At 35.1% G+C, this 22,840-nt stretch overlaps 1 protein-coding gene across 3 annotated transcripts in view; it reads left to right on the forward strand.

Moving 5' to 3' along the window:
• The first annotated feature begins 16,993 nt into the window (after window positions 1-16,993).
• Window positions 16,994-22,840, forward strand: part of LOC149833230 (Tetratricopeptide repeat (TPR)-like superfamily protein) — a 147,627-nt gene continuing 141,780 nt past the window's right edge. For all 3 annotated transcript variants that reach the window (XM_090015003.1, XM_090015004.1, XM_090015005.1), the window contains exons 1-3: window positions 16,994-17,074; window positions 18,244-18,402; window positions 22,134-22,186. In XM_090015003.1, coding sequence (XP_089871129.1) covers window positions 17,051-17,074; window positions 18,244-18,402; window positions 22,134-22,186 — 236 coding nt within the window. In that variant the 5' untranslated portion in view covers window positions 16,994-17,050. The remainder of the gene's footprint in view (window positions 17,075-18,243; window positions 18,403-22,133; window positions 22,187-22,840) is intronic.

The following is a 22,840-nucleotide window of genomic DNA, read 5'->3' on the forward strand; positions in this document are numbered from 1 at the left end:
TGGGGCAAAATGGTCCTTTCAAGGTTAGTTGCAAGGACAATTATGACCCAAGGTTCATAATCATCCAAACCCTTGTTGATTGACCCAGTCAACTACTTATGAACATAGATGTTAATTCATTTTTATATAATGCCATTCTTGAAAAAATTTCCTTTTAAGGAGTTAATGGGAATTACATAATAATGTGAGGACCTAGTTACATTAACTAGGTTAGAAACCAGTTAGTGAAACTAGACCAAAATAAAACTAACTATGCTAAGCCTATTTGGACCTAGATTGGACCACACAAGATCCAACCTAGATAAAAAAAAAACATTCTTTTTTGCATAACACTTACTACCCTCACCCCCTCCACTTGCCCTCTCTTATTTTCCACTTGGCCTCTCTCATTTTACATTTGTCCTCTCACTCTTGCCAAATGTCACCCCTTTTACCACTTGGCATCTCCCTTCTCTATAAATAGCCCAAACGATCCCCACCTCTCCCATGTCCATGTTACCCCATCTATGTCTCACTTGCTCTCCACTCTCCTCTCTCTCTTTCACTTCCCTCTTTGTCTTTCTCCTTACACCCTCCTATCTACTTCTTCCCTCACACTCTCCTGCCAGAACAACCTCCCCACTCCCTTGATTTTGGTTGTTGTGCAACACCACCCGACGCTATTGCGCCACCTCCTTACTATGCCACCCTCCGACACTGCTGCCCTCCTTGGTGCATTGCCCTTCACCTCATCGCTAGTTTTGTCAGGCACTACCTCCATGCCACCCTACTTACCACTGCCATCCACCTATGTGCACAACACCACTGCACCTTTACCGCCACTATTCATTATTGCCGCCAGTTTCGTCAAATTGTTCAAACGACATCCACCGTGTTATGTTATGTTCGCCTTGCCCTCATCCAACTATACAAACTTTCGAGGTAGGTTTTCTTACACGAATTGCATAGAGCTATATGATATTTTAATATATATTCATGCATGTATCTCGTACATATTTCATGCAGAATCATCTCGGTTTGCAAGACTGCGAAATTCAGTTTAGAGGTTGATTAGCGAAATTCTGGAGGGTCGACACCCGGGGGACAGTATTGGGTTTTAACCAGCGAGGGTCAACCCCTATTTTTGGAGGGTCGACCCATGTTGTGCATTTTCCTTGTAAAAAACCCACAAGGGTCGACACCTACGGTGGTGTATGTTCGCCCTCGATGATTCACTGAATCCCACGTCTGTATTCGGGGCTTTGAATGAGCACCACGTATACAAGCACATGGGGCTCGTATTCCCGTGTATGTTGACATAACTTTGCATCGGACTCTGATGTTGTTGCAAAGACTTAAGTACCCTTTCTTGCTATTTTTCTCATAAAGTGATGGTTTGAGAAAATGACAAAAATGCCCTTTATTCAAAAAAGAAAAAACAAATAGTTCAAAAAAAGAACAAACATGTCCTCCATCCAGAAAGTCGAGGATGATGTTGACTCTTCAAAGTCTTCTTCTTTTTCTATTCAAAAAAAGGACAAACATGTCTTCTTCTTCTTTCTCCGTAAAACACTGTAAAACCATCTCTCTCTCTAGAGAAGAAATCAAGGGAAACAAAGAGTTCTTCCTGGAGAAGGCCATGAACAACAACCCTCTTACTCTCTCTCTCTTCTCTCTCTACTTCTGTGCACATCCAACAGACAATCCTACATTGCTCCATCGTCATCTTCTTCTTCTTCCTTTTTCGTAAAACACTGTAAAACACTCTCTCTCTCTCTAGAGAAGAAATCAAGGGAGGTAAAGGGTTCCTCCTGGAGAAGGCCATGAACACCAACCCTCTCACTCTCTCTCCCTTCTCTCTCTACTTATGTGTCTGATTTAGAGTTTTTGCCCTTACATGAGGGGGGTCCGGGGGTTCATCCCAGCGTGGGTAGCATCATTCAACTAAATGAGTTGTAGATCCTGATTCAGAGTTTTTACCCTTATAGGAGAGGGGTCTGGGGGCTCCTCCCAACGTGGGTAGCATCATTCACCTTGAAGAGTTGTGGAGTCTGATTCAAAGTTTTTACCCATTCATATTTTAAGGCATTAGATCTCATGTTTGAACATCCACGCATGTGCAGTTTGCTTTCATCATGTTCACTTGCTTTCTAGATTATACTTTGAATTCTTGTGCATTTTAGATCTATCGATTTGTATGTAACCAGAGCTCATTTTAATCTAAAAATTTTACTGCAACTTCATGCATATGTCTTCATGCTCTCCACTAAAAATCAGATCATTCTGAGTTTGTTTGACCCACTTTAAAAATCGAGATTCAAAACCTATTATTTTGCACCGTCAGGATTTTAGCAGAATCAGGACCAACTTGCGGAAGTGATTTCTCCCTAACCAAAGATGATCTTTCCAATCCGTAAAAAGGGTTGTTTTCTAAATTGAATCTAGTTTGTTCATACCAAATTTCAGCGATTTCTATGGTGTTTTTGTACCAGTTTCGGGTCAAAAACCATAACCCTGTCACCCTGTGTCATTTTAATGGCTCAGATTTTGATTCATTTTGTTTGAATTTTATTTTCCTAATGGAAGATCATTTTTCAATTCTGTAAAACGGGTTCTCTTTGTTTATGTGTCTAGTTCATCCCTGTAAATTTTCAGAATTTTTCATGGTCAATTACTATTTTATTTTGATTAAATACTAGAACCTTGTATCCAAATTTTATAAATGTTCTGATTTTGGCCCTCATATCATGACTGTTGTAGGACTTCTTCAACAAATCGTTATTTGATTGGCAATATTCTTCAGCAAATTATTGTTATGATTTTTTTGAGTCTCTAATGAGTCTCTACTATGATTTGTAGTATTTTTGGGTCTCCAACGAGCCTCACAATGATTTATAGTGTTGTTCGATCTTTTAACTATGATTTATAGTGCTTTAGGGTCTCCAACGAGCCCCACAACGATTTGTAGTGTTTTTCGGTCTTTTAACTATGATTTATAGTGTTTTCTGGTCTCTAACGAGACCCACAGTAATTTATAGTGTTGTTGGACCTCGCTATAGCGATTTGTAGTGTTTCTCGCTAAACACTACAGCGATTTGTAATACAAATCGCTATCCGAATAAGGACCAACTTGTCAGGGTCATATCTCTCTAACCAAAGATCGGATTTCAAATCCGTAAAAAATGGTGTCTTCGTTATGAAGTCTAGTTTATTCCTGTAAATTTTTAGTGATTTCTATGGTCATTTGATACCCCATTTAGATCTAAAACCCGACCCCTATCAGTCTGCCTTATTTGAGTGACATAGGTTTTTATTTCATTTTGTAAGAGTCATATCTCCCCAACGGAAGATCATTTTTCAAATCCGTAAAAAAGGTTTTCTTCCTCTATGTGTCTAGTTTATATCTGGAAAGTTTTATAACTTTTTATGCTCATTTGATATTTCGAACCTGTTAAAAACCGAGACATATTATAAAATGTTATAAAACTTAAAAAGTTTGAAACTTCCTCTATGTGTCTCGATTTTTAACAGGTTTGAAATATCAAATGAGCATAAAAAGTTATAAAACTTTCCATATATAAATTAGACACATAGAGGAAGAAAACCCTTTTTACGGATTTGAAAAATGATTTTCCGTTGGGGAGATATGACTCTTACAAAATGAAATAAAAACCTATGTCACTCAAATAAGGCAGACTGATAGGGGTCTGGTTTTAGATCCAAATGGGGTATCAAATGACCATAGAAATCGCTGAAAATTTACAGAAATAAACTAGACTTCATAACAAAGATACCACTTTTTACGGATTTGAAATCCGATCTCTGGTTAGGGAGATATGACCATGACAAGTTGGTTCTGATTCAGATAGCGATTTGTATCACAAATCGCTGTAGTGTTTAGCGATTTGTAGTGTTTCTCGCTAAACACTACAGCGATTTGTGATACAAATCGCTATCCGAATCAGGACCAACTTGTCAGGGTTATATCTCCCTAACCAGAGATCGGATTTCAAATCCGTAAAAAGTGTTGTCTTCGTTATGAAGTCTAGTTTATTCCTGTAAATTTTCAGCGATTTCTATGGTCATTTGATACCCCAATTGGATCTAAAACCTGACCCCTATCAGTCTGCCTTATTTGAGTGACATAGGTTTTTATTTCATTTTATAAGAGTCATATCTCCCCAACGGAAGATCATTTTTCAAATCCGTAAAAAGGGTTTTTTTCCTCTATGTGTCTAGTTTATATCTGGAAAGTTTTATAACTTTTTATGCTCATTTGATATTTCAAACTTGTTAAAAACCGAGATATGTTATAAAATGTTATAAAACTTAAAAAGTTTGAAACTTCCTCTATGTGTCTCGATTTTTAACAAGTTTGAAATATCAAATGAGCATAAAAAGTTATAAAACTTTCCAGATATAAACTAGACACATAGAGGAAGAAAACCATTTTTACGGATTTGAAAAATGACCTTCCGTTGGGGAGATATGACTCTTACAAAATGAAATAAAAACCTATGTCACTCAAATAAGGCAGACTGATAGGGGTCTGGTTTTAGATCCAAATGAGGTATCAAATTACCATAAAAATTGCTGAAAATTTACAGAAATAAACTAGACTTCATAACAAAGATACCACTTTTTACGGATTTGAAATCCGATCTCTGGTTAGGGATATATGACCCTGACAAGTTGGTCCTGATTCGGATAGCGATTTGTATCACAAATCGCTGTAGTGTTTAGCGATTTGTATTGTTTCTCGCTAAACACTACAGCGATTTGTGATACAAATCGCTATCCGAATCAGGACCAACTTGTCAGGGTCATATCTCTCTAACCAGAGATCGGATTTCAAATCCATAAAAAGTGGTGTCTTTGTTATGAAGTCTAGTTTATTCCTGTAAATTTTCAGCGATTTCTATGATCATTTGATACCCCATTTGAATCTAAAATCAGACCCCTATCAGTCTGCCTTATTTGAGTGACATAGGTTTTTATTTCATTTTGTAAGAGTCATATCTCCTCAACGGAAGATCATTTTTCAAATCTGTAAAAAGGGTTTTCTTCCTCTATGTGTCTAGTTTATATCTGGAAAGTTTTATAACTTTTTATGCTCATTTGATATTTCAAATCTGTTAAAAATTGAGACACATAGAGGAAGTTTCAAAGTTTTTAAGTTTTATAACATGTCTCGGTTTTTAACATGTTCGAAATATCAAATGAGCATAAAAAATTATAAAACTTTTCAGATATAAACTAGACACATAGAGGAAGAAAACCCTTTTTACGGATTTGAAAAATGATCTTCCGTTGGGGAGATATGACTCTTACAAAATGAAATAAAAACCTATGTAACTCAAATAAGGCAGACTGATAGGGGTCTGGTTTTAGATCCAAATGAGGTATCAAATGACCATAGAAATTGCTGAAAATTTACAGCAATAAACTAGACTTCATAGTGAAGACACCACTTTTTACGAATTTGAAATCCAATCTCTGATTAGGAAGATATGACCCTGACAAGTTGGTCCTGATTCGGATAGCGATTTGTATCACAAATCGCTGTAGTGTTTAGCGAGAAACACTACAAATCGCTATAGCGAGGTCCAACAACACTATAAATCGCTGTGAGTCTCGTTAGAGACCCGAAAATACTATAAATTATAATTAAAAGACCGAAAAACACTACATTCATTATGGGGCTCGTTGGAGACCCCAAAGCACTATAAATCATAGTTAAAAGATCGAACAACACTATAAATCATTGTGAGGCTCGTTGGAGACCCAAAAATACTACAAATCATAGTAGAGACTCATTAGAGACTCAAAAAAATCATAACAGTAATTTGCTGAAGAATATTGCCAATCAAATAATGATTTGTTGAAGAAGTCCTACAACAGTCATGATATGGGGGCCAAAATCAAAACATTTATAAAATCTGGATACAAGCTTATGGTATTTAATTAAAATAAAATAGTAATTGACCATGAAAAATTCTGAAAATTTACAGGGATGAACTAGACACATAAACGAAAAGAAACCGTTTTACAGAATTGAAAAATGATCTTCCATTAGGAAAATAAAATTCAAACAAAATGGATCAAAATCTGAGCCGTTAAAATGATACAGGGTGACAGGGTTTCGGTTTTTGACCCGAAACTGGTACGAAAACACCATAGAAATTGCTGAAATTTGGTATGAACAAATTAGATTCAATTTAGAAAACAGCCCTTTTTACGGATTGGAAAGATCATTTCTGGTTAGGGAGAAATCACTTCTGCAAGTTGGTCCTGATTCTGATAAAATCCTGACGGCGTAAAATAATAGGTTTTGAATCTCGATTTTTAAAGTGCGTGAAACAAACTCAGAATGATCTGATTTTTAGTGGAGAGCATGAAGACATATGCATAAAGTTGCAATAAAAAATTCAAGTTAAAATGAGCTCTGGTTACATACAAATCGATAGATCTAAAATGCACAAGAATTCAAAGTATCATCTAGAAAGCAACTGAACATGATGAAAGCAAACTGCACATGCGTGGATGTTCAAAAATGAGATCTAATGCCTTAAAATATGAATGGATAAAAACTTTGAATCAGACTCCACAACTCTTCTAGTTGAATGATGCTACCCACGCTGGGAGGAGCCCCCAAACCCCCCTCCTGTAAGGGCAAAAACTCTAAATCAGGTTCCACAACTCATCAAGTTGAACGATGCTACAGTTAGTGTGCAGGTCAGTCGGTGTTTGATGGAGAAATGTTGGATCGTTTGTTGGATGTGCATAGAAGTAGAGAGAGAAGGGAGAGAGAGTGAGATGAGGTTTTACCCCTCTCTTGTAAGGGTAAAAACTCTGAATCAGGATCTACAACTCATTTAGTTGAATGATGATACCCACGCTGGGAGGAGCCCCCAAACCCTCCTTCTGTAAGGGTAAAAACTCTGAATCAGGTTTCACAAGAGTCAATGTATAGGTCAGTCGGTGCTTGATGGAGCAATGTATGATCTTCTAATGGATGTGCACAGAAGCAAAAATAGAAGGGAGAGAGAGAGTGAGAGGGTTGATGTTCATGGCCTCCTCTAGGGGAGATTTCTTTCTCGGATAATCCTGCAGTGCAGAGACTGGGTCTTAAATAATCATCTTCGGGGCACTTAAGTCTTTACAACCACTCCTTTTCAAGAACCGTCATTTTTTTTGCACCAATGGAGGAGAGGGTACTTAAGTCTTTGCAATCTTATCAAACTCCAATGCTAATTAATGCTGACAAACATGGGGATACGAGACGCACATGCTTACATACGTGGTGCTCTTTGGGACCCCTGATCATGAGATGTAGCTAACTGCCCTGTTCGGGGGGGGAACATATAACCTGCTTTGCCTACGGTGTGTTATGGATTAAAAAAAAACATGAGGGTCGACCTCTATTTCTGAGAGTCAACCCCTACTACTTCTTAGTCTCTTTAAGCTGGACCCGAGGGTTGACCCTCTGTTTTGAAGAATCGACTCTCAGGATCTTTTACATGGAGATTGTCAGAAGTCAACCCCTTTTAACTTTGTGAGTCGACTCTTCTAGAAAGTGTCTACCCCTGTTTGTTGTGTTTTGACTCTATTGAAGGGAGAGTCAACTCTTTTGAAGAGACACTCAACCCCTGTATCTAGGGAATCAACTTTTCTGCATAAGAGTCAGTCCCATGATTTTGTGAGTCAACTCCTGAGTTAGGAGAGTTGACTCTTAAGCTCGATATGCACCTCCTTCAACCTTGATTGTGGGTTTATGATAGTTTGTGCCTGGGTAAGGGTTGGTTATCATTGGATGGATATTATTAACTTGATGAATCCAGTTTTGACTATATTTTCCAAAAATACTTTGTTGGCCATGTGTATTAACTTTTGGAACAAAAATCGGGCTATGTATACATGATGCAATGAAATATTAGCTATGGCTATGCTATGTTGTTTTTGCATGTGAAATTTAAGTATGCATATGATGTATGTTCTTGGCTCGTATAAGAGCTTGTGGTTCAAGAAACCAAGACTAATGTCTTAAATTACGGGGTGTAGCATATGCTTTTTCGTACGAGTGATATCTCTCGAACGAGCTTGAGTTAATAAGAACCTCTATGAGTGCAAAGGATACACATATTATTTGATAAAAACATGCACATCTAATAAACGTTTAATATGTTGTCATTGGCGTGATGCTCAAATTGTTCAAAGCACCACAACAAATAGATGGGTTATGAGATAAACAACCCCCATAACCCATTATGATCATTTGTTACCATGAAGAGGGTAGGTGGTACATGCCTGAAGTGACATATGATAGGTTCATGTATCTTCTTAATATTTTATGGGAGCAAGGCATCCCAGTTGATCTCCAATCACTCAGAGGTTAGGAGGTTGGACTATTGATGTGTCTTAGGTGATAGGTCCTTAACTATTGCAATTAGTACATGATGAAACCTAAATTTTGTGTTCTAGTATCATGCGGGAGCTATATCCCGACCACTGGCCGTTCGCTTGGACTCCCGGGTAGTTAGACCTTCGGGCAATAAACTACAATAGCATAATAAGCATTCAAAGTATTCTGTTATGTTATGATATCTATGTATTCCCAACTTACTTGAGGGAGCTTTCAAGTCAAGAGAAACAAAGACCTTGAATATCATGCAAACGTGTATTGAAAACATGCCTGAACATATCAGAAAGATAAGTATACATATTGCATGGTTTCCATATTTACCAAACTGATAATATCTGAAAGGTGATATTTGTTTTAATGTTATATAGTTCCTTGCAATTTTTTGTGTATATACTTCACGAGTCTAACCATTTAAAGGGATTACATGTGAGGAATGACTTGCTCAACAACATAGGTTAGGATGTGAGGCAAGGATTATGGAAGGCTTCTAGGCTTTATTTTTTGGATGTTTTGATAAGCTTGTTTTGTCTAAACCTTGCATCACATTTATTTTAGAATGATATTTATTTTTTGCTCAAATTTGCCTTGTTTTATTTACGAGCATTTAAATTGCTCTGATTTATTTATAAAAAAATAGAAGGGGTTGGGATTCAGAATAGAATCCTCATTGTTAGATCTAGTTCTAAGCCCTATGGGGGAAATTGGATCCAAACCTACGTGGTTCACAACACACCTGTAACCCTCCTGTGGTTTGCTAACTTAGGCCAATCAAACATTTTCCACTGTGCTTTAGACCAACAAAGAAAATTTTAAAATTTTTCCTAAATTTTTTACGTTATAAATTTTGGGGTGTTACATCTTTGACCTCAAGTACTACAATGTCTCACATATTCTTCACGTTATTCTTTTTTTTCTCAAAAAATTTCATCAACATAAGACAAAACATATCAATAAGAAGAATTAGGGTCATGTCACATATGATGAAAATCCATAAATTGAAGATTTGTACTATAATAGACCTTAAGCACATATATCTTTTTGCTAAAAAGTGATTGTTAGACCAATATTCCTTTTCAGGTCAGTGATGACATAATTGTATGCGCTTAAGTCTTGGTCCCAGATTTATTGAAAAAAATAAGTGTGTTATTGTTTTGTGGTTGCTCAAGTTGTAATATACTAAAATGCACTGAGTGGTAAACCAAATTTCTTAAAAATATTCTTCGTCAAGTTCTTTATGTAATATCCAACATAACATACAGGTTATGTGTGATATGTGTGAGAGACATTATACTTCATATATTCATGCCTATATGAGATAACTGTAAATTATAATCCTTTTTATATTTGTCTAAGTTAGTGAACTATTTATTCACATGCTCTAAAAACCACACCCATGAATCCTTCAACTCCTTATTTACAATTGCAAATGCTACTGAAAATATCTCACTATAAGGATCAATACCATAACCCGGTAACAATATACCCATGCATCTTTGAGTTAGAAATGTGCCTTCTTCCATAAGAATTGTAAGACATCCTTTAAAAAACTCATTGATGCATGGACAACAGGATAATAATAGGTACTTAATCAATCTTTTCGATCAATCTGAATGTACCTTAGCGATTCTCAATTAGCCTTTATCAAATTATCAAAATAGGTAGAAAGTATACTAAATGAATCTTTGAATGAACCATACAGTGCCTCTTTTGTCCGTTCTTATCCACAACATGCTTGTTTATATGTAACCTCCATACCTTCATCGCGACTGATATCATTCATGATTTCTCCTGGAGTCATCTTGGGGTTATTATGCATGTGTTTGTGAATAACACTTGAAATTCACTATATGGTTGCCCAATAATCCACCATATTTATGCTCACTTTCATACTTCTTCACTTGAAAGAACGCTGCTCCATGAACTTTTGTATAATGAATCTTCCATGGGCAATCAACCATAGTCTATAGGTTTTTTCTCAAGCATATAATAGTGACTATGTTATTGCTACTCTTTATTAATTTTGCTTTATAGTTATTGTTGATCACATGATCTTTCAAAAACTTAAAAAATGCTTAAAATCGTTAAACCTTCTGTCGAAATTAATTTCTTGATCGCTTGAGCCTATTGTTAGCCATTGAAAATCTTCACAATAATTAAGTTTTTTGTTACGCAACACGTTATTTAACTGAGATGCATATGTTTCATTGATTTTTATTTGTTATTCATTGTATAAGAATTCAACCACGTCTCATTAGTGTAAAAACATAAAACAATTTTACTGCCCAACAAATGCTTATATAACTTATACAACATATCAAGGGTTTGACTTTTCAATTGCTATTTGTGCATCATTTTCACCCACCATTATTTGTCTCATATTATCAGTCTTGATCCTCCTATAGTTTTTTAGTTTGACTTAGCAAATATGATATAATGATCATCATCGATGTCATCTAATTTTTCACTATCTATATCATCGCTGCTACCACCAATTGATTGTTTCGTTTCACAAACAAAATCATAATTCATCGTATCTATTACTTCTTTTGCTTCTATACATGCAACATTCATGCATTTTCAACTTTCAAAATTAACCATAAAAATATAACATCTATCATCATGCCTACATCTCAAAGATAAATTATAAAGTCCAACAACTTGTACCTGACTTTATCATTTTTTTTGGAAGGCTGAATGTCATCTACATTGTTGCGATGAAGATCGATGATACTGGTTTGCCCACATGGTTATACATCATCCGTAGTGATCCTTTGATCATGTACAACATCAATTGTTCATGAAAGTTCTTTATTGCCTACATGTCGAATATCTATATCCTTAGTCAGTTTGAGCAACTGCGTGCATTGCTCAATATTTGAGACATCAATATCATTCGTTGTTTGAGACAATTAAATGTTTGCCAAAGGACTAAGCTCGATAGATGGTGCACGAGATAGATGCACATTCTTCACAATATTTCTACCATTCAATTTATCAACTACATCTTGTACATCATTTTCAACTATTTTGTGTTTAACTCCGAAAGCAACAACTTCTTCTTTAAATTTGCGAGCAACTAAGTAAACATCATCACTAAATAACATTAATTCTATATCATCATAGTCCAAGATATTTATTCATATATGTTAAACATTTAATTTTGTATAACAACTATACTGGATGATCATTGACTCTTCCAAATATTCGGTTTTACAAAACATGAAAGCAATAAATTTCTTATAGCTATTATTTTTGGAGACCATTATATATCTCAAATTAGGGTGATCAGTGTTATGTTAGTATATTTTAACCCTTCGAGAGGCCATCATTAACTACTTATACCAACCATACAACATAACATTATTTAATAAATATAACATGTAAAAAAAGATTATTTATATAAACTCCATAAATTCAATTAATTTACCTACTTACAATAACCACTCTGAAAAGCAACTACCCACAATGACCCCTAACTCATAATCATTGCTTGTGTACAGTCAACCCTAGCTCCATTACACTAACATAAAAACATCAAATATTAACTAAAGGACAAACAAACAAACATAAATAATCTACAATATATATATACCTAAACGGTAAATCCTATGGCAACTATTAAACAAAATACATGAAAACATACAAAAAAATCCACAACAACCAAAGAAGAAAAGTACACAAGTCTATTAAATGTTCATATCTATAAAAAAAGAAACAAGTTTGAAATAAAACAATATATATTGTTTGTATGGAACTCACCTTTTGACCTATCTTAGAAAGTCGATGAGAAGGATAATGCAACCTCGTCGAAATGCAACCAATTTTTTTTACGAGAATCACCTCTAGAGTTGCACAACGAGTCGAGCTAGCTCAGGATCGGCTCAAACTTGTTCAAAAAACTAAATGAGCCGAGCTTGAGCACAGGTCCGGGCTTGATAGACGTAAATGATCCGAGCTTGAATAGGCAATCCAACTCGAATAAGCTCAGTCATCACGATTAAGCTCGGCTCACATAGTTATAAAAGAAATATATTTATATATGTACATATTTTGTTGATAATGTTAACACAAAGAATGGTCTTTTCCTAATATATAATTCATTGGTCATCTTTGGAAGTAACATGAGTTCAAACCTCACTATTTTCCTCTCTTTCAAAAAAACATTTAACACAATTTTTAAAAAGTTTAAAAACATTTTTAAAATAAAAGTTTTCAGCTCAACCAAATTTTTTTCATGAGCCATGCCATGCTCAGCTCGAGCTCGAGCTCAGCTCGTGTGCATCCCTAATCATCACAAGGGGAGAGAGAAAATGTTGGGAGTTATAAAGGAAAAAGGGTTAGGGTTATTTTTAGAAACAAAATAATAAAATAAAATAAAATAAATGACTATATAGGATTTAACAAGCATGCAGATGTACAAAAATCTGCAGAAATCACCATATATTTTCGGATCTCCTTGAAGATTAGTTGTCAAAAGGAGGTTCACACAATATCTCGTGATTGTTGTACTATATATGTAAAATTAGTATAGTATATGTGGAGTTACTTAGGTTTCAGTTACACGAGGTTGGCAAAGTTAGTTATGTGAAGTTCGTAAGGTTCACAAAAAAAATGTTCAAATCTAGATTTTAACGAGTCTGCGATACCAAGAGTGTGTACTTACATATTGTGCAGACCTCAAGAGGTTCATTGCTGTGAAGACTAAAAAGGTCTTAAAGAAGTAGGTCATTTGTGATTTTTAACATAGGGCAGATTTCAAAAATTGTAAAGCATTTTGAAAAAGGCTTCATTTTTACCATACAGTAATGTCATTATCCGTATTAAAATCACGTCTTTTATATGTTAAAGATAAAATAGATAAAATTATTCTTGTCATACTTCCCCTAAAATTCATATATTTGCGTAAGGATCAATAAGTTCAGATATGCAAATTTCTTTTCAAAGGATTATGATTTGTTATAAAGATTACTTTATCTATTTCTTTTTATACTCTTGAATGTTTATTTTATATTTTCCTTGTGTTATATTGGATTTTAATTTTCAACTTGGATTTCTTATTGATTGTGTAACCACAGTGATTTAGATTTGTTAATTTGCACTTACACTATTTTTCTTGCTTTATTGTCTAGATTAAGAAATTTGAATGTGCATTCATATAAATAAAATGCATGGTTGTGCTCCGTTGTCCTTGTTTTACAGAACTCCTTTGTGGTACCAAGCTTACATATGTCTCTATGCTCATTTTTGTGTCTTATTTGCTTGATTTTGCATGACTCTTGGTCAACAACATTTATAAGCCCAACCGACTATGGGTTGGCTAAGGTCTAACGTAAATAAATAAATAAATAAATAAATAAATAAATAAATATATATATATATATATAATGTTTGTTGAAAACCCTTTTTTTCTTGAAGTGCAACAGTCGGTTGCACTCAGCAGGCTGTCGGCTGGGTCAGTCCTAACCCAGCCGACTCAGTCGGCTTGGGCCAACTGCCCCACGACATCAAAGAAAGTGTTATATATCTCTTTTTTTTTTCTTTCTGGCAGGACTCAACTGGGACTGAGCTGCCTGACTGAACTTACTGAAACCCTCACATTATATATATATAGAGAGAGATCTGCGTATGTTATTAATATTTTTTTACTTGAACAGTGGTCCAACACAATTCTGGACAACTGTCTCGGACTGGAGAGCACAACCAACTGTGCAGGTTGGGACTGGACAACTGTCCATCCTGTCCCAAACCAAAAACCACCAAAAATCCATATCTTCTATATGAACTGAATATGCACATAATTTATTTAGATAGATCTGGTTTAGTTATAAAAACAAAAGTCCCGTGTCCACCTGTCCATACATAATACTTGTTCAGGAGACAGATTTGCTCAGGATGAACAAAATAGACAACATATACAAGAGCTCAAATCTGACCAGATCTGCCTATCACTACTATCTGTCCTGATCTGCCCGCTAAAAGCATGGAACAAAACTGTCCAAACATATCCAAAGTGTCCATACAAGGCAAACACACACACACACATATATATATATATATATATATATATATATATATATATATATATATATATATATATATTGGGAAAACATAAAAACATGCAGAAAAATCGTAAGAATATAAATCTCACATAATCTAACCTTCCTACATCGATTCCCATGGATTAAACCATGAAAAATCAAGATAAAATCCATGGTTCCTCATAAAAATATTGCCTAAAGCTTATCTAGGCTCTTTTTCTCATCCGAGACAAGAGAAAGACCCGTACCTTGTATATAAAATGAAGAAAAACAATAGTAGATGTTGAAAAACGTGGATGGATGGCTGAAAAAGTTTAAATATCTTCATCTTCTTCTCCCTTTTACCTCTCTTTTCCTCACTTTCTCTCTCCCCTTTCATTTTTTCTTTTTGTTTCTCTTTTCTCTCTCTTTTTGAAGTCTTTTTATAGGCCCCCATAGGGGAGGTCGCCCCTCCCTTTTTCTCCAGCCCTCTCTAAGAGAGTTTTCAAAAGATGGAACTCTCTCTCTCCCTTTGTTTCCTAATTTTTTTAAACTCTTTTGAATGTTGACTTTTCCAAGTTTTATGTTTTTAGAAGTCTTTCTTAAAACCACTAAGCCTAGACATGGCTCCATAAAGAGTCCTAATCAACTATCAAAAGTAAAATTTTGGAATTGAATTAAATTGATTAATTAGTTATTTATTTATTTAATATTAAATTATAAATAAATTCCCTAAATTTTTCAAAATTTACCAAATTAATAAGGGAGATTTCTTAACATAAATAAGCCCCAAATTAAAGGTTTTGTATTGAATTTAAAGCTGGGAAAACATTGGGCTTGGATTTAGATCTGGATCTGGATCTCAGATCCAAACCCATACCCAAAATAAAAATGGACCAAGATATGGATTAAATCCAGATTAGAGTAGGACCTAAATAGAACCCAAATCCATAAAGATCCAGATCCTAGGCCTTGGATCCAGTTCGATCTAGCTTCGAATTCATTTTAATAAGCTGCTATTTTTTTGAAAAATTACGATTTTCAGGCCAACCGTAGCTCAAATTAAGAAAAGTAAAACAACGTTGCGCTCATAATTCCAAGACACATCCAAGGACATATTACATGAATATCAAATTATGAATTTCACCAAAAAATAACCTGAATTTCGCTCAAATTCAAATGTCCAAAATAAAACTTTTTTCTCACATTTCGATTGACTCGTTTAGACCTAGTTGATGAGACCTGGGTCAGACCTAGTTGATGAGACCTGGGTCAAACCTAGACTAAAAAACATCAATCTAAAATCGAGGTTCAAACGATTTTTCTCTCAGACTTAGCCAAATTTATGGTCTTTTCCTAATATATAATTCATTGTTCATCTTTGGAAGTAACATGAGTTCAAATCTCACTGTTTTCCTCTCTTTCAAAAAAACATTTAACACAAATTTTAAAAAGTTTAAAAACATTTTTAAAATAAAAGTTTTCAGCTCAACCAATTTTTTTTCATGAGCCATGCCATGCTCAGCTTGAGCTCGAGCTCGGCTAGTGTGCGTCCCTAATCATCACAAGGGGAGAGAGAAAATGTTGGGAGTTATAAAGGAAACAAGGTTAGGGTTATTTTCAGAAACAAACTATTAAAATAAAATAAAATAAAATAAAATAAATGACTACATAGGATTTAACAAGCATGCAGATGTACAAAAATCTGCATTCCAAACTTGTGCAGAAATCACCGTATATTTTCGGATCTCCTTGAAGATTAGTTATCAAAAGGAGGTTCACACGATATCTCCTGATTGCTGTACTATATATGTAAAATTAGTATAGTATATGCGAAGTTACTTAGGTTTCAGTTACACGAGGTTGGCAAATTTAGTTATGTGAAGGTTGTAAGGTTCACAAAAAAAATGTTCAAATCTAGATTTTAACGAGTCTGCGATACCAAGAGTGCTACTTATTGTGCGGACCTCAAGAGGTTCACTGCTGTGAAGACTAAAAAGGTCCTAAAGAAGTAGGTCATTTGTGATTTTTAACATAGGGCAGATTTCAAAATTTGTAAAGAATTTTGAAGCAAGGCTTCATTTTTACCATACAGTAATGTCATTATCCGTATTAAAATCATGTCTTTTACATGTTAAAGATAAAATAAATAAATTTATTCTTGTCATACTTCCCGTAAAGTTCATATAATTGCGTAAGGATCAATAAGTTCAGATATGCAAATTTCTTTTCAAAGGATTATGATTTGTTATAAAAGATTACTTATCAGGTTAGAGTGTGCTCTGACTTTGATCTCTATAGCTCGCTCTGATGCCGTTCATCCACGCAATGAACGACATCCCTAATATCGTACATAGAAACTAATTTTCAGCCGTTCATTTTACAAACCTTAGACGCCGTTCATCTAAGGCATCAACGGCTCTGAAAAAACACGTGGGACCCAACTAGAAGACGCAAGAGTCCAACGCACGGTGCAGATCGCGGGACCCGAATCGAATCAGAACCGTTTGGCATTGTTTCGTCATAAGATGAAAAGATGGAGGGTGTTTATGCAATCACGTTTCAATGCCGGGAGGATAGAATTAAAGCCTGTTCGAGTTCCTTCACTCCATTGCTCGACCGTTTTTCCGCCATGGAACGCCATCTTCTCGCTCAGGTATTCTTTCTCGTTTCCTCACCTGAAATCCGACTTCCTTGACGTATTTGTAAATTGATTTTCCTTCCTCTCGTCCTAAATTATAGGGAATTTTAGGCCAAGAAAGTGCCCTGAGTTTCTCTGATAATCGTCGTAGACACCCTTGATTACTTATGACGCCACGCTTCGACACGAATTATTGCTCTCTCTCTCTCTCTCCAGGCAGAACCAAGGAAACCCAATAAATTTTTAGCCAAAAAGTGGCCTAAATTGCTTTGATAATCGTTGTAGGTACCCTTGATTACTAATGGTGCCACGTTTCAACACGAATTATTGCTTTGTGTGTGTGTGTGCACTTGGTTTTTGGCGCAATCTATTGTAAGCATGGGGAAATATGCGTCAGTCCACTTACCCTTTTTGTTATGTTCTGTGTTGATGGCGGGTTTAGTATTATTTTGTTTAACGGGGAATTTTATCTTCTATATCTGTATTTATTTATTTATTGTATTGGGATTACCAGTTGTTTCCAGCTGATATTTGGAGGCATTTGGGTTATCTAATTCCATGTGGGTATCTTGTGAACGCAAGAGAAGAGATAGAAAGGCGAATCTGATAGATGAGGATGGTTTACAAGATACCCAAATGGAACAGATTTAGAGTCATGCGAGATGCCAAACCACTCCTTTCCATAAACTAGGAGGTTTGGGTTGTTCTTGTTCCTCGCAGCCTTGCATCGGATCTAGTTTTTTTTGAAATGATTTGGAACTAATGATGTTACATGTACTTCTTGGCCATTACCATGTTAATCCCTCTGAATAGTTGTATTTTTTGTTGTCAGTGACCAATGCCTATAATTCCTTATCAATCTTTCGTATAATTTCACAGCAATTAACCTGAAGACTTGGTATAGTGATTTGTTCTTTTAACCTGTAATTGTTCTTTATAAATGTTTTTTTTAAGAGAATTGTTCTTTGTAAATGTTGAATTCTTGATTATGCTATAGCAGCTTTCCACAAAAATTGCAGTTGTATTTTGTAGATTTTGATTATGCTGAAGCAGCTTTCTCATGAAAACCTGTAAATCTGTAATGTAACCAGTGAAAACACATTGTTTGAATGACTATTTGTTTTCTTTTCCTTGATCATTGTCATTGAATTTGATGCCTAAGGGTGCACTAATTTGTTTTATAGGCAAAGCAACTGTTTAAAGGAAATACGATTTTCATTTGGAGTCCTGGGCAGGAAAAGATCCGTCTGTGCATTTGCTATTCTAAATACTCAAATTCTTTTATATGCTCGACTTCAGGGGATAAACGTGGTTTTGGAGCTCAGCCTATGAAGAAAGGGAAGGTGCGGGTTTTTTGTTCCCATTGCAAAGAAGAGTTTATGAGAAGTAATATAGAATCTCATCCATTATGATCTCTCTCTCTCTTTCATATATATATATATATATATATATATATATGGGTTAATATTTGGTGCTATTGAAGGCATAGAACTACTGAGTCTAAAACACTTTCTTTTCATACTTTTTGGATTTTGTTTGTAGATCTGACCTTATGGATGTGATCTACAAGGTTTGTTTGGTAGAGAATGAGTTTTGAACATGTGATAGTGACGTGTAAGCTGGTTTTTTAAGGGCTTCAAAAATCAACGTCCCACAATGCACTAAAATTTCATGGCTCAAAAATCATATTTTTATATTGAAATAATACAATCCAAGGTTTGATCCTCAGCAACAAACCATGATGAACACATCTATGTGGTTAGATTGAGTTGATAAAGCTTAAACATATGATTTCCAGCTCAATGATTCTCTGCCTTCAACAACACCAAATATTAACCCTATATATGGGTACATATACATATATAGAAAAGGTGGTAGCTAGCGAGACTCTACTGACGGCCAGAGCAAAAAGCGTGGAAAAACTCGCTTTTCTGCCTTTTTTTTGGCTTTAGCGGCGGTTTATGACTGCCGGTAAAGGTCCCAGCGGAAACTGAGACCTTTAGCGACGGTCAGAAATCTGTCACTAAATGCCCAGTTTTCCTGCTGGGGCCTTTAATGACAGATTTCTGACCGTCTAAAGCCAAAAAGGCAGAAAAACTCGCTTTTATTGAGTTTTTCTGCATTTTTTTTGTGGCCGTCCATCACAGCAGGTAGCTGCCCACCTAAGGGTTGCGCAGCTACCACACACTCCATATATATATATATGAAGTTTGTGAAAAGCAATTTGGAATCTCATCGATGCTGAACCTTCTATCTCCATATATGTATGTATGAGTCTGCATGCATGTGTGCACACGAGTAGCGTATGTGACAAAATGTGTGCCTTCCTCTAGCCCACAAAGGAAGAAGAATCAACATTGAGTTTAAAAAGGAAATCATGAAAATCGGCACTAGTATGAAACTTTATGGGAAGCCAGCGAGCTTCTGAAGCAATATGAGGCAGAGATAATGGAAAGTGACATTGTGATAAATTTGTTGAATGTGATTCGATCATAAGAGTTTGCAAATCATGAAGGCCATTGTCTCAATGTGGATCCCTATGTGCATGGCATCATCAAGAAGACACCAAATCCATGAAAGCCATTGGTTGGTGATGCACATTAGCCTTTCTGTTTTCAGCAAGAAATTATAACAATTTGTTAAATTGTTTTTGCTCAAAGTCCATGCTAGTGACTGGGATGAAGAATGGACTGGTTATGCTCTGTTTTTACCAAAATTGTCACATTAAAAAAATAGTCATGCACTTGCATTTCTCTTGATCTTGTTCATGGTGCTAGGCACACTTTATTATTCTTGTTCTGCTGAAGTTTAACTAAGAAGTTCGCATCAAGTAATCTTCCTGTTATAGATTTTTGGTGGCTAGAATATTTCTATCTGCATAATTTATATTCTATACTTAATTGTAGGTTCTATAAGGTTTTTCTTTTAGAATATTCAAAATTTTCTTTTGTCTCTCATCAGTTTGTGAATCAAAAGAAAACAAAGGGATTTTGGAGAAAGCATGAATTCCTTGAGATATCTGTATCCATATTATATTGGAATTAGGGATGTCAATGGTATGGGTTTGGGTTGGATATCCGACTGACCCGAACCCATTCGATTGGGTTTGGTATGAAATTTTGCATCCAATTATATATTCAGGTTGGGTTTGATTTTAAATAGCAAAACCCAATTAGATTTGGTTTTATATACCGATCCGGTCAGGTTTTTATGGGTTTATGGGTATATGTTGGCATGGTAAATTCTGAAAACACATTTAATGAGGTAGAATAACGTGTTTTGTTCGTAATTTAAAATGAATATGCCCTTGCCAGCATGAAACTACAATAAATGCTCAGTGAATATGAAATAACAACATTATCCTCATGCATTCATTATATTCTCAATGACAATAACACCACTGTGGAAACTTCTTTTGGGCAATATCGTTCATTCAACAATTCTTAGTTGTCAAAAGCGCTAGTCGGAGCCTAGGCGAAAGACCCCTAAAAGGACTAGTCGAGGCTTAGGCGGAACAAAAAAAATAAAATATCAAGAAAAACAAAAATATTACAATAAATAGATAAATTTAGTAACAAACATATAATTGTATTTGTAACTATGAATGGAGTGTGTAATTCAGTGTAACATGTCACAAAATTCATGAAATTGTATAATATTGAACATACACCAAAACTTGGGGCACACCATCCGATTACTCTATCTATCTATCTATCTATCTATCTCTCTCTCTCTCTCTATATATATATATATCTATCTATCTATCTATATATATATCTATATCTATCTATCTATCTATATATATATATAATCTCTCTCTCTCTCTATCTATCTCTCTCTCTCTCTCTCTCTCTCTCTCTATATATATATATATATATATATATATATATATATATATATATATATATATATATATATAGAGAGAGAGAGAGAGAGAGAGAGAGAGAGAGAGAGAGAGAGAGGATTATCTTGCCCGTAACAGTTAGGATCCTCCAAAAATCATAATTCTTAGATGTTTTATGCTTGGTCTAAACTGTTAGATGCATTTATGATTGTTGTTGAATAGAAAACATGTAATTGATTAAGCATCATTATGCTCAGATGTGTATTTTAAAGAGGTAAAAAAATCATCAGTTGATATCATACTAAAATTTCATGATAAAATGTTCATATTTCTACATCAAATCAATTTGAAACAAAGCTTGTTCCTCAATAAATAAGTATTGATAATCACATCTAATGGTTCAAATTGAGCATAAAACCTCAAACTTTGATATTTGAAGGGTTTTAACGGTGACGTAAATAAAAAAAAAGGGACAGGATGAACCCTGTTCTCATATATATAGATAACTGAAAAAACTGATTATATATATGCGTGTGAAAAACACATGCATACATGTAAACAAAAAAAAAGAAGAAGGAAAAAAAGGGAGGGGTAAAAAAAAGAAGAGAGTGTAGGGGCTAGAGGAGGAGGAAGAAGAAAAAAAAAATAGGAAAAAAGAAAAAGAAGAAAAAAGGGGAAAAAAGGAAGAAGAAGAAGAAGAGGAAGAGGAAGAAAAAGAGAAGGCGGAGGGGTGAAAGGAGGAAGAAAAAGGGAAGGCGGAGGGGTGAAAGGAGGAGGAAGAAGAAAAAATAAAAAAATAAAAAAATAAGAAGGTAAAAAAGAAAAGCAAAAGAAGATTAAGAAAATGAGGGAACAAAAATGCAAATTTTTGGGGCGAGAGGAAGAAGAAAAATAAAAAAAGAAAGAAAGGAGACAAAAAAAATGACAACCATATCCCTTCGGCGTAGGTAAAAAAACAGGACCCTACCACCTAGACCCATAAGCATAGGCGGTGGCCCTGTGCCTAGCTTGCCTAGGCGGCGCCTAGGCACCACTTTTGACAACTAAGCAACAATTGCATAAAAAGCTTATACATTTCTTGGGTTAGGTTCTTGTTTCCTGTTGCCAAAGTGCCAGGATTTATTTATGCCGCTTGTAGGCTGATACTTAAGGTTATTATTATTGTTGTTGTTGTTGTTATTGTTTTTTATGTTTATGTTGTTTTCACTAACCAATCATGTAAATTGTCAGAGTAGTCGTTCTGATATCCCAAGAGAAGACAGAGATGGTTTGTCACTGCCAAGGTACCCTGAAACACTTGCTGCATGAAGTGAAATGCATGCATTGTAGATATTATTGAAACATAGGGATATTTATGCCTTTTTTTTGGATTGACTTTGTACACTTTTATGTACTAGTCTATTGTGAGTGATAAAGCTACTTGGCCTGTACTATTTTTACGTTCACAGAGATTGCCATATTAAGTTTGAAATATTTAGCGAGATTGAAAACTTTTGGTGCTTTATGATATCCCCATCTCTATTTCTTTGATATCTTCCATTCCTTTCTTATCTTTATTATCTTGTGTATTGTGACTTTTTTTTTTCATTTTCTCTTTATGTGGTAGCAAACACTCTGCAACACCATTGAGAAATGCTGCTATGGATCAACATTTTCGTTTGACATTGCTTATCAAGCCAACAAATGGATATGTTGATAAATAATTTGCTAAAGGTTTTTCTTTTAAAAAGATACAACAGGGCAAAAAGCACATTCAATGAAATATATTACTCATTCTCCTTTAGGTTGTTTAAATTCGATGGGTGGTGTGTCTACAAAGATCAAATGCAGTCAACTGTGTCTCTGCCAAGAGTTGGGTAGCTACCTTCTATTTGGTTCTAGGATTCTTCTTTTTGTGAGTCATTTTTGTCATCTAGGAAGGGTCCATGCAGCTGCAG

Source organism: Nuphar pumila, chromosome 7, assembly GCF_984573655.1.
Source record: "Nuphar pumila chromosome 7, dmNupPumi1.hap1.1, whole genome shotgun sequence".
Taxonomy (NCBI): Eukaryota; Viridiplantae; Streptophyta; class Magnoliopsida; order Nymphaeales; family Nymphaeaceae; genus Nuphar; species Nuphar pumila.